Genomic DNA, 13,086 nt, shown 5'->3' on the forward strand with positions numbered 1-13,086 from the left:
TTGATTGGCCATGTTTCCCCTACAGCAAACCTGTGAAAATTACTTATATCTGGCTAATTTTCTTTGGATTTTAGTCTGGATTTAAAAAATCAAAGAAGCAAACACATTTCCACCCCTGAACTCCTAAACCACCATCAGATGAGGATGGGCTTGAAGCAATATCCCCTGACATGGCAAAGCCAATTGCACAGATTGATCTATGAACCATCGCTATCTGACCTGTCTGGCATGCATATGAATTTTGGGATGGAGGGAATGGACCAGCAGAGAAGCAACAACACTGCACTGTAAAGAGGCAAAGTGGACACGTGGCTGGACCCCAGGGGAAAACATGCTGCGCAGGGGGACCTGGGGCATGCAGGCAGTGGGGTAAATGCAACAGTCTGGTCATGCCTGCCTCGTGATGAGGAATACAAGTGCTAACGTGAGGAAGGCAGGCAAACTACAGCTACAGCTCCTTCTCTCCAGCACATCCCCACCTGTCTGTGTACACAGAGAGCAGATGGTGATATGATAGGACCAGACCTGCAATGGAGCTATGCTCGAGCTCCTTTGCTCATTTGATCCACAGTCTAATTAAAGTGTTAGCATGGAAAGACGAATGATGCAAGACTTCCATCTTTGATGCTATGTGTATGGAACAAAATCCTGCCACCCTTTTTCATGGAAAATTCCCTCAGAGGTTGTTTGTGACCAGTAACAGGCTTTCTATGTGCAGACAACAGGATGTGGTTTAAGTAATTCAAAAAAGGAAGAAAAAAATCTCCATGCTCCATAACGTTAAATTTATGCTAACTCAGAAGTACAAAGGCCCATCCAATATGCAGTCAGAACAGGGTAGAGGGAGGGTACAGAGTCTGGCATTTAAAAGGCAAGAATCGGGAGTCCTCGGGCTTTTCGCCAACTTCACATCTAACTCATTATACTGTCTTGCTTAAGCACATCCCTTTCCCGTACTTAAACATTTTGCAGGGACAATGTGGACAGACTATGTCCTTCCCTACAGGACAGATGGGGTGTCTGACTCTCAGCCCCAAGCCCAGCTGTGTTTTCACAGCCCCTGAAAGCTGCCATGAGCAGCAGCTCTGCTCCCATGTGCCAGCTCACCACGCTGCTGTGCTGCACAGTGCCTGCCCACGGCTGGCGCAGAAGTCACCACAGCAATTCACAGCAGATCTGACCATGGGATCAGGCTAGCAGCAGGTTCCCACCTGCTGAGCCATGGTCCCACTTGCCTTCAGTCCAGACACTCAGCCTAGTAGTGACCAGGTCCTCAGTTTCCCCACACCTCCCGGAGACCTCCTGCCTAGGCAAGCAGGCAGGATGGTGCCTACCACTCTCTCAGCTGGATGCATGCTTGTTTACAGCCCAGCAAAGTGCAACAATACAATCTATGTAAATGCAGAGCAGGCAGAAACAGACCCTTCTCATACAGCAGTGTCACATTCCTTGATGAGCTTGAATAGATAAACTAGAGAGACCAAATCCTTGATTTTGTCTGTTTAACAGAAAAAAACCCCTCTTGTCAGTGGAATTCTGTTGGGAAGGAAGATATAAAGGTATAAATGTACAAAGAGTCTGGTCAGAGAAAGCTGGCTGCAGTAGCAGAAGGAAACATGATTTCAGCAAAACAAGGGGAAAGGGTGATTCAGGGGTAAGTTCAGAGCTGGTCACTTGTCAGGGCCACGGCTGTGTACAAGCCCAGCACTGCCTCTGGCTCGGCCCTGGGCAGGGCAGAGGGAGCCTCAGGTGCTCAGCACTGAAATGGACGCCGCCACTGCATTTGTATCTCTGTGCAGCTCCTGGCAAGCAGGATGGGACGTGCTGGTGGGGATGCACCTGCAAAGCCCTGACTCCCCCAGTGCAAGGCAGGCAGGTTCTGTGGGCAGCAAAACAGCCCAGCCCTGCTGCCTTTATTGTGGCCCTAATCATTCCGAACACAGCACCATCTTTCTATTAATTTAATAAGCAATTGTGGGACTATTTCTGCACCATTTCTGGTAGGCATGCGGGACAGGGGGACAGAAGGCATATGAATTAGCCTTTAGGGGGCATGTGATGGGGAAGCGGGGCTGGCCCTAGCTTCAGCTGCCAGCAACACCACCTGCACAGGGGCTTGGTATGTCCAGACAGGGCTCCAAAGGAGGCCCAGAGGGTGATTTGGTAGGGTCAGACTCCTGTTTGTCCTGAGTAGGAAGACAGCCAGTGTTGGTCTTTGTCAGACACACCAACCTCTCTCTTCTCACCTGGCAGCCTATATCACTCAACGCTCTCCTAAAGTTGACCACTGTAGATTACAGGATCTAAATTAATCTCAATCCCCAGAATGGACTGTCTTGATTATAGTCCTAAGGCCCTACAGAGGGTAAATTACAGATCATGACTTCTCATTACAAAGACCACGTCCAAGGCAGGGCTTGAAACCTAGTCTGGTGGAGCAGCTGTGAAGAAGAGCCTCTGTAGGCAGCAGTGCTGGCCAGCCCACAGACAAGATCATTACACTTGCTCTGTGCCTCAAGCAAGCGACCTGCAGCAGCCCATCTTTCTTCCCCTCTGGTGTTTTCTGGAATCAAGCAGTCTGAGGCAGCCAGGCAGCTCCTTCCCTCTTACTGTTGCTGTACCTGGTGGTCTCCAGAAGTGCTGGGTACTACCTTAGGGAGGAGAGGCCAGCCTGGGGGAAAATGGGAGTACAAGGAACCTAGCAAGAAATTGCCATGCATAGGCAACTATTCCCACCAATTTTGCAGACTCAAGAAGCAGAGTGAAACATAGTTGCGGTGAGGTCTGCTTGCTCCTTGTTCACCCTCTGTTTCGTGACATGCCCAGATGCCTCCAGGCAAATGCTCTCTCTTCTCCCAGCTTTGATAACAGACCCTTTCATCTTTGCCACCAGAGACAGCTGGGTCCTTTGAGCAATTCATGTGCCCAGCTCTCAGACTGAGAGCATGCACTGTACTCAGCTCTCTCAGATGAGCTGAAACCGAAGTCTGCTTCATAGACACTGCCAGGATTAAAAGAGCACAACAGCCAGACAGCGGGAGTCTGCCTGCCTCCCTTCCGTGGGAAGGCTTTGCAAAGATCTCAGCCAGACAGGAGGGAGCCTCCCAGAGCCCCCAAAATACAAGTGGTGTGTGTGGAAGGGTTCCTGACAAAAACCCTGCAGAAGCAGTTGTACTTATGCTGAGGAAGACTGCCCATCTCTTCTCTATCCCCATTAACAACCTATTTCCCCATCACGACCCAGTCTGTGGTTTCTCAGTCCTGGGAGCCAAGCGCAGGGCAGCTGCATGGCTGCAGGGCTTGGAGCAGATGGGCTGTTTTCGTATGATGCTGAAGCCAGCAAGACAGCAGGAATGAGCAGCTGAGATCACATATTCTTCCTGTTGAACTGAAGATACCACTCATAATCTGTTCTCTGGCCTCCTCCTCTGCCTGACCCAAGGAGACATGAGAGGTGAATGTTTCAGGCCTGGGAAGTGGTTTGCTGCAGGAAAGCTGTTAGACTGTGTTCCCAGCTTTGAGGCAGGATGCATTATAGCAAAACACTCCTTTGCCATTTCACGCCTGGCTGTGCTTTCACCAGAAAGTTTCCAGGGGACTGGCTGAGACAGTGAGACTCCCAGCCTGGACCTGCAAACTTCTTCAGTTCAAGTGCTGGGGTGTCTGTCATCCCTGCAGGGCTCTCTTTGGAAGAGGCAGTCACTCCTGGAAGTAATGGTGATGACCGATACTTGTTGAGCATTTTTTGATCTTCTGGGAAGCATTTCCATACATGGTACCAAATCATGTCTTGTTGAAGTTCAAGAACAGATTGGGATGGTTGCACAAGTAGTGCAAGATAGTTATGAACTCTGCCCGCAAACTCCCCCCAGCCTTTATCCTGTCAGAGCACCCAGGGGGGTCTCCAGATGTGCACCTGGAATAACCAAGTTCAGTCTCCACTTGTACAACTATAGCACTGGTGAAGTAGTTAATGGTCCATGGAGAGAACAGAAGAGTGACCTGGGAGTGCTAAAGAAGTAGCTGGATATGCACTGTGAGCTCCTGTTTCCTCTTAAGTGTCTGTTAAGTTTTGTATTTAACAATTTCAGGGTCTGAATAATTGATGCAACACCTGATGTCTCAGGAGACAATCAGGTTGCAGTATATCCTTACAGCTACTCAACTTTGCGCAAGGTGGCTGCTGCTGCTGCTGTAAGCCAAGTCTGAATGGAAAGATGCTTTGCTGAGAGCCTGGAGCAAGGGAGGGGGGAATCATAGAAGCTTCCCACCAGAGAGTAACAGTGACTCAAATCAGGTGAGCAGGAGCAAAAATGATCTGTGAGAATTCAGGGCATCTGCAAATGAATTGGTGTCAGCAACCTGTGCCTCTGACAACCTTCCCAACAAATTCTGCAGCAGGAATGTGCTCAGATGATGACTGATAAGACAGAAGAGGAGGACTTTTGAAAAAGGCAACAGTTCAGTGGCTATCTGCACTGGGAACTTGATTCAGTGATGCACTTTCAGTGAGGGGCAAGGAAAGGTGGGGATCAGTGCACCCAGACTCAAGGTACTAAGCAGAATGCCTGCATCAACATGAAGACATATTATTCATGGAATAAAAATGACACATAGCCAATCCACATCTGAACACCTTTCCCTCCTCTCCACATTTTCTTCAGCTTTACATGCCAGGCTCTTTGGCTTAGGGATGGTTCAGTCCCACACCTGCAAGCTGTGTCAAGCATGCTGTTGGTGGTCTTTGTAAGTAAACATCAAATGAAGGTGTAGACACATAGTATTTACTGGGCTCCAGCAAGAGTAACTGAAGGGAGTCCTCTGCCCTTGGTTATGCAGGAAGTTTGATTAGATGATATATTGGTCCCATTTGGTCTTAATAATCTTTAAATCTATGGCTCTAACCCAAAGTTCACTGAAGCCTTTAGGAAAACAATTTCAGTGGTCTTTGGTTCAGAGCCACTGTATTGAACCTACAGAGCTTGAACCAAAAACATGTGCTTATCTTGCCAGGTATTTATGATCCTTGCTCATGGTATTTGGATAACTTCCCAAAACCCAAAGCAGATACTACCAGAAGAGCACAGTCTATCCAAAGGGTCCATACCATAGCCCTCAGGAAGCTGCTGGACGTCTGCACAAAACATTAGTCAAATACACATCTATTGATGGAGGAATGAGTAAAGCCAAGAACCCATCTGAATAAGTGGAAAGAGTATTAAAAAAATTAAATAATTTTTTTTTCATTACAAACTGTTCACTTAACTCTAACTGCAACTTGTTTTCAAGAGCCTAGAGGGAAGTGAATCCTACTCATTAGGAAAATCAGCCTCCCCTCAATCAATCCAGTGATGTAATCTCTACTGTGTAGAGTTATTGCACTGGAGATAATGGCATGGATTTCATGAAAGATGCATCTGTATGTAAGGCAAACTTTATATATCCAACAGAATGCAGCTACCTCCAGGGTGCCACCTGTATAGCTGTGTGCAATAGCAGGGTGCTGTGTTCATAAACAAGGTTTGGGTAGGGAGGAGGGAGCTACAATGTTGAATCTTACAAAAAGGACACCTTCATAGTTCAAATTGCTTTTACATTGTCATAGCTTGTACCTATCAATCTGTGTGGCCTGTCAGCTCTGACTACTGTCACTTGTCAGAAACAAGATGCAGCCACATGGCATCCATTCTAACACTTGCTCCTATATGTGATCATCCATCGCGACCTCTCAAACACACCTTTGCACTGGTTGCATTATCTGAGTTGAAGAAGTAAAGCAGCAATTCAGTTTGGCAGGCCTTCCAGATCTGTGTTTCCTGCTCAGCAGGAGGGCATCAGTGGTGACACCACCAGTGTAAGTGGCCTGCCTACAACCCAATTACCTCTGTGAAACTGCTTATGGCTTTCTTGAACTTGGATGCTGTGGCAAGTGATCTGATCAGGTCTTACTGTTTCTAGCGATTCAGAACAAAAATCCCTCTTAATCAGTCCCAAGCACTGTTCCTCACAGTATCATAGAATAGAATAGAATAGTTCAGTTGAAAGGACCTACAATCATCATCTAGTCCAACTGCCTGACCACCTCAATCACCTCTCCAGGAAGCCCGTTCCAGTGTCTGACCACCCTCTCAGTAGAGAAATGTTTCCTAATATCTAGTCTGATCCTCCCCTAATGCAGCTTTGAACCATTCCCACATGTCCTGTCACTGGATATCAGGGAGAAGAGATCAGCACCTCCCTCTCCACTTCCCCTCCTCAAGAAGCTGTAGAGCAGTGAGTAGTTTACAATTTCATTGGAAGCTTCCCACCCTGATTATACATAGGCTAGACTTAGCTGGGGTGGTCAGATAAGGTCTGTGTCATCACTAAGCTGGAACAACAGCATCTTTAACTCTTCATGAGTTTCACAGATGCTGGACACATGCCAGAAAATAAGCCTGTTCCCTGATTTCTGGGAGAGGAACTGGCCCATAAGACCATGACACTGCTATTGCAGAAAGGAGGCTCAAAGTACAAAAATTGCAAGCCAAGAGCAGGGTCTTCAGACATTGCATTCAATCATGCCCAGCTCGTGAAGCCCAGGACTTGCCAGTTTCACTACAGGAAGCAGCTGAACAGTCCCATTTTGGGAGGTACCCTAGGGCAAGGTGCAGTCTTTGCCTTCTCCCCTCTCTGAGGCCATATGTCATTGTAAGCCTGTGTGCAGTGACTACTGCTATTAGAAACACAGCAAATATAGTTTTAAAAGGGCCTACCAGTGAGCTCTCAAATCAGAAGGAGGCTAAAAAAATGCTGCTTGGGTACATCCTACATCACTTCTTTTATGTAGGTACCCCTGGGAGCAAGTAAACTTTTTGACCCAAGTGTTTTCCCCATGAGCACAGTCACTGGTTCACAAGCTAGGGAGCTATAGTGTTAGCAATCACTGGGTACCATGGGGACCATAATGGCCACACAAAAAGCTAAAGCGACTGTGGCTGAAATTTCCTCATCCCTCTGAGCAACCTTCCTCCTGTGGTCTGACCATGAAGGCATCTCTTGCTGCAGGGTCTGCAAGAGCATCCAGCAGTGGGCAGGAAGCCATGCAGATCATAACCTGGCTACCACCGAGCTAAAAGATGTGAGAGAGAGGTGGCAGGGGCTGCAGTGGGAGCAGTCCATTGGGGACACTGTCCACTCAAAGCATCCCCCTCCCAGGCAGCCCCTGGGAAGGGAGGAAGAGGAGTCTGATGGCTGAAGCAAGGACTTATCTGCTCCCAGCTGTGATGCTGACTGACCAAACCAACTTGACAAAGAAGCTTTCTGAACCTGGCAACTGGTCACTGCCCAACATGGCTAGCCTCCTCTCCTGAAGCAAGCAAGCAATTCCTCATTTGATATATCTGCACCTGCTGCAAGCAAGACACCCTCACTCTTGAATGCCTGGTGGAAATGGGATTTCTTTCCTTCCCCTCCCCCTGATTTTGTGTTTGGGCTGGTAGGATTGTAGGGCAATGTGAATGCTTGCTCTGGATGGGGCCAGAGGAAGGAAAACCAATGACCAAATAACTCCAGAAGAACAGGAATTGTCTCCAGGGAGCTCCCCTTCACTGTGCTCTCTCATCAGCTGAGAGATATTCAACATCACCCTGCTCTACTAGTTGCTGAATATTTTATACCATGGCTACAAATGCTCCATTTGTATTCTGTTTCTCTCTTGTGTCATATCTATTATAAACGAGTAGTGTCTGGGAACTCTCCCAGGGAAGATTTGCCTGGATGGCTATGGATATTTTACAATCAAATTGTAAGACTAAACCAGCTTTCAAGTTCTGTAGAGGGGGGAAAAAGGTAATAAAAGGGTTATTAAAAAAATAAATAAATGTTGGGATTTTATACGGCTTCTTTTCATAGTGACAGAGCTTCGGTTTGCTCCACGATGGAGCTGGAGCTGCTAGGAGAGGCTTGGGCTGAGATGTCCTCTTGCTGGCACTGTCTGCCAGCAGGAGCAATGTGATAAGCTCTCGCTAAATGCTACAGCTGGCTCAGCAGGGCTGGCATCTGGCTTGGTAGGACTGGGCCGGCACTGGGTGAGCCAGGGGTTGGAGCTGTGCCTGCAGGCATCAGGGATAGCTTGCTATATGGGAAGCAAGACATAGCCCAGGGTTGTAGCCACTCCATCTTTACCTTCATATTGTCGCATATGCGATACAGGTAGGAGGCCAGGGCCTGTCTCTTCATTTGACAGGAGAAGTCCTAGCGAGAAGCCCTGTATCTGAGACAGTTCACTCTCCTTCAACCCAGGGCTAAAGAAGAAGAGCTGAAGAAACATCCTTTGACCTCAGGCAGGCTGCCACTTCCTCAGGGGACTCTGAGAGGACTTCAGCTGCAAAGGGCATCAAGCTTGGCACCACCTGAACAAGCTAAAGCTTCCTGGCAGGTTTTCACAACCTCCACAGAAGGAAGTCCAGCCAGGGAGTAACCAACATGCATTAGAAATGTAGATCGAGCCATTACACTTGCTGGTGAAACAGAGCGTGTCCCAAACGCAGGTTCATTCGTACATGTGCAGGGATGAGGACAGCTATGCCAGAGTGCTGCCAGTGTGGCAGTAAGTAAAAACACCAAGTAGCATAAGAGTTAGTAAGTAGCATAGTGGGAATGATGAAAACTAGACAATTTTAGGATTACTAGGCATTCTGGTTTTTCCTGTAAAGGCCTCAGTTTCACCCTGGTGCCCCGATATGTAGAAGAGAAGCCAAAACAATTACAGAATATCATGACTGGCCCTGAAAGAAACTCCAGAGTAGAGAGCAGATACGAAGTACTGAATTTCAATCTGCAGACAGATATATTGTGGGTTCGATAGACAAAGCCACATATTCCACAGGCAAAGAGAAAAAGAACTTTTTCTCATTACTTTCTCTTTCATTCTCTATCTAGTCAGTCTAATTTTAAAATAATTTATTTGCTCTCAGCTCAGCAGCACCCACTCTGGAAATCATCATATGGCAGTAAAGAGTCTATCCACCTTGCACAAATTTACCAGCCCCTTTGTGCATCAAGGGGAAAATGGGGAGCAGGCAGGGGCAGCAACATTGAGTATGTAGGGAAAAATCAACAGATATAAAAGATGTCTGAAGCCAATAGAAAATAGTACTAAGGTTTTCTTAGGTCTTGGGAGTCACTGTATCTTTTGCTCTGAGCAATTTCTGGGTGGAGCAAATGAATAAAGAGTTAAAACACTAAAAGCCAAAAACCTGTAATGAATTGATTCCCTGGCATGTTCTGTCCACCCAATCTCCAGACAGACCACCACATGAGATCTGTAAAACAGCTCTCTTCCGAAAGCAAGCAAAAGCTGATGGGCTTTTACTTTCCCCTTGAAATTAACTTGGAAATATGACACATTGCTGTATTCATAAAAGAAACAAAGCAAGAAAGGCCTCCTCTCTCCACATCTTCTTTCCTTGCCAGTCTCCCACCAGTCTGGGCCACCCTTCATTGCAATCACAAAGAATGAGATCCCTTTCAAAGCCTCCAGAAGACATGCAGGAATTAGGCAGCAAGGCTGACTGACCACAACAGACAACGGCAGGGAACAAGGGAGTTTGCCAGCCAGCATTAATAGCTGGACTCTGTCAGCTAAGCAAGACCAGAAGGTCCAGGAAAACCTGGTGTGAACCAACGCTGACAGTGCTCTGAGCAACCTGCCGCCCCTGGCATGAAGACAGCACAGAGCAGCCTGTCTGCAGGGGGAATACAGGTGCATGCAAACACCTCTGACCTAGCTGGACTCTGAGTGCAGACAGCAAATATGAGCCCTCAGAGCAAAGACAGAGATGGAGACCTCCTCAATGAACCGTAGCCCAGCTCTTACCACATGGCATCCACAGGGTCAGGGTTTCACCTCACCCCCACTGAGAGAAGATCCCAGACTTTGCAGCTTAACCTCTCTGCTGTGCCATACGCACATGGAGATGTGGTGGCCAGACTCAGGAGCATGTTCCCTCCCAATGACATCAATGGTGCCAAGCAGAGAGCTGTTAATTAACCCCGTTTATTGAAGGGCAGACACATTTCTGCCTGGGCCCTGATTTTTCAGTCAGGCTCCAGTCCAGCAGGTGATTAATAACCCAGCGTGCTGTGGGGAGAGTGCATCTATTATTCAAATTAATGAAATTATAATCAAGAGGTGACAAATTAGCAATTGCTCCTTGACTGGATATGGAAACTCATTAGTGTGCCAGGTGCTTCTGGGGTGCTTGCTGCTTTTGTAGGCTTACAGTTACAGAGAAGGGAGTCAGGCAGAGCAGACAGCCCCTTGGCACAGCCAAGGGAACACGCATCTTGCCCAGCTCAAAATAGCTGCGGCCACCACAGAGCCCTCCAGTCCCACAAAGCCCCTCCACCTCTGTATCCTCTCTGATGGACAGACTGTTCACCTGATGTCCTGCTGCCTGGAGCAAGGTGGCTATGGCCATGAGCGGAGAAAATGTGCGCACATCGGTACAACACTCATTTTTTGTGGAGGGTAGAGAGCCTTATGGTAGAGGAGGAGTGAGCCAGAGGGGAAAGGGTGATGGCTGACTGCAAGATACTGCCCTGGGGATGGGCTGCAACAGCCTCACAACCCTGACACTGCTGTGGTGTGGGTAAGGGACAAATATCTGAAAGCAGCAGCCCACTCTGGCACTTTGAGCACTGGAGTAGGACTCCCACCCTCCTGAATCACTGTGCTGCAGGAACAGCTGGCAGAGCAAGAGGCTGGAGGTCTTCCCTGACAGCCCACACTAGGCTGGGCTTACCCTTCCCTGGAGGGTACTCACCGATGTGCTTCCCGTACATGTGGTAGTAGAAGGAGACACAGTAATACTTGGCAGTAATGTTGTAGAGGGGGCTGATAAGCCGGGCTTTGTCTCCTGTCACCCGGGGCCGGGATGCCTCAATGAACATGTAATAACCTACAGAACAAGACGGAAAGGTGGGGAAAGGCAGCATGCACTGGGTCTCCCTTCCTGCAAGCGATGGGATGCCAGAGGCTGGGAGACCACTCCTCCTCTGAGACACATGGTCTTGCTCTTCCCATCTGCTCTGCACCCACTGTGATCCCAGCCAGAGACACTTGCATGATGTCCACAGTGCCTCTGCAGTATTTAGGGGAGAGCAGGAGAGGCAGACATCAGCAGACTCACTGTGAGCACATGCAGCAGATGAGTCCCTGAACATTCACACACATATGTGTCTGGGTGCAAATTGAGCCTTTCTCCTGCAGCACAAGGAGTCCCAGTGTTGACTGCACTGTGTAAGGAGGAAACCAGAAAGAGGAGGGAGAAACCATTCCAGCCTAATTTCTCTGCCTCAAACAGAGGGAGAGAGGATTCGGTATATCTCACCTAAACAATATTCTTGTCTATAGAGAACAATACCAAAGTAGTTGTTAACAACCCAGGGAGGAACAGATTAGCTATTTAATTTGTTGGCATTGTTTTCAATGCTGGATCAGGCTGGTGTACTGAACACTAATGGGAAAAGCCATTTCCTTAGCTAGCCATTGGATGTTTCCCATTTTTTTTCTGAGTTCAAAGATTTGTGCTTGCATACAAATTTACTTTCCTCATTAGAGAGAGGGGAAAGTAATATCCAGCTAAAATGGGAGCATGTACTCCATGCACAGCTAGTGAGAGCAATACACAACACCAGTTTCCTCCAGCTAGAGGTGAGGCACTCGCTGCCACCCTGCAGGCAGCTCCTGCCCGTTCTCTCATGCTCCTGCTTGGTACTAAGGAGATCTGTTTGCCTCCCTGAGACCTTCTTTGAGCAAACAGCTGGCTAAAGCCAGAAGGGCCATTTCTAGGTGTTAGAGATGTTCTCCTACTTGCTTATCCTTTTCTGACTTCAAAACAAGCACCAAATGGGATAAGGGCATTAGGCAGCAGGCAATTAGCTGGTAACAAGAACTAATGCTCACACTATTCCCTTAAACAAAGTCGTGGGTGTTTTAATTGTGTGTTTAATGCCAATCAGTAACATGCAAATTAACTGCCTGCTCCCTGCACCCTGTGTGGAGGAGAAGCATGTTGTGTGGAAAGCAGATCAGCATTCCACCAGCTCCCAGAGCCGTAGGTAGGACTCCTGACAAATGACGGCGTGTGTCTTGCCTCCACAGCCAAGTCAAAAGAAACCCAGATGTGTGCCTACCCTCCGGTGTACCGCTGATGTCTGTGGGGGGTCCTGTGTTGACGGTTCGCTTGGGGTTCTGTGTCAGGGCGTTCTGCCGGGTCCAGTCAAAGTTGTCCATCTTGTCCTGCATGAAGCCACAGATCTTCTCGTCCTCAAAGCGGCAGGTGTTATCTGCAGGGAAAAAAAGCTGCTGGTCAACTGCCACTTGTCAAACCTCGTCCCTGAAGCTGCCTGGGTGCTTGCAGCAAGTCTCACGGCACTGCTACGTCACCACTGAAGCTCTGTGTCAAGCCAGGAACAGGTGGGCAGCCCCCAACCTCAAGAGGAGGCTGAAAAGGAATATATCCATGATTAGTATGATTATGGAAGGGTTAATCCAGGTTGATGGATGTGATGGTCTGATGAAATGGAAGAAGGCTATTAGGGCTAAAGAGAAAGAAAGATTCTGCTGGGAGGTCTGAGGAGGCAAACGTAGAGGAAGGTAGACAGAGCATTGAAGACAAACAGGCCACAAGGGCATTTAAACCAGAACAACTTGATGGTAGAATAATTTCCCCAGGAGAGAGGAAAAAGCACCAGCATATAACCCCCCGCCTTGGGGCTATAAATTAAACTAAACTATGGCACACATGAAAAAAATCAGCTGTGGAGAAGAGGTCAGCTCAGTGCTACAAATGTGTCATTTAGCTAGAGTACATCCAATTTGTACCAGCTAAAAGGCACATTTGATCTTGCAGCTTATGCTGGTTCCCCTAACAAAATAAGTCATGTAGGTAAAAGATTTTTATGTAGGATCAACCACATGTGCAACAGGGCTTGGTTTTATTACTACCACAAGGCAGTCACATCCTACAGCAATATTGTAAGACAGATGAAAAATCTTGTGCATAGACATAACCCAATATGGACTTTAAGAGATTGGAA

At 47.9% G+C, this 13,086-nt stretch overlaps 1 protein-coding gene across 4 annotated transcripts in view; it reads right to left on the reverse strand.

Moving 5' to 3' along the window:
- Positions 1–13,086, reverse strand: part of MDGA1 (MAM domain containing glycosylphosphatidylinositol anchor 1) — a 156,240-nt gene that overhangs the window by 9,211 nt on the left and 133,943 nt on the right. For all 4 annotated transcript variants that reach the window (XM_049833814.1, XM_049833813.1, XM_049833812.1 and 1 more), the window contains 2 exons: positions 12,181–12,333; positions 10,809–10,943 (listed from right to left, as the gene is read on the reverse strand). In XM_049833814.1, coding sequence (XP_049689771.1) covers positions 10,809–10,943; positions 12,181–12,333 — 288 coding nt within the window. The remainder of the gene's footprint in view (positions 1–10,808; positions 10,944–12,180; positions 12,334–13,086) is intronic.

This window comes from Accipiter gentilis, chromosome 30, assembly GCF_929443795.1.
Source record: "Accipiter gentilis chromosome 30, bAccGen1.1, whole genome shotgun sequence".
In the NCBI taxonomy this organism is placed as follows: domain Eukaryota; kingdom Metazoa; phylum Chordata; class Aves; order Accipitriformes; family Accipitridae; genus Astur; species Astur gentilis.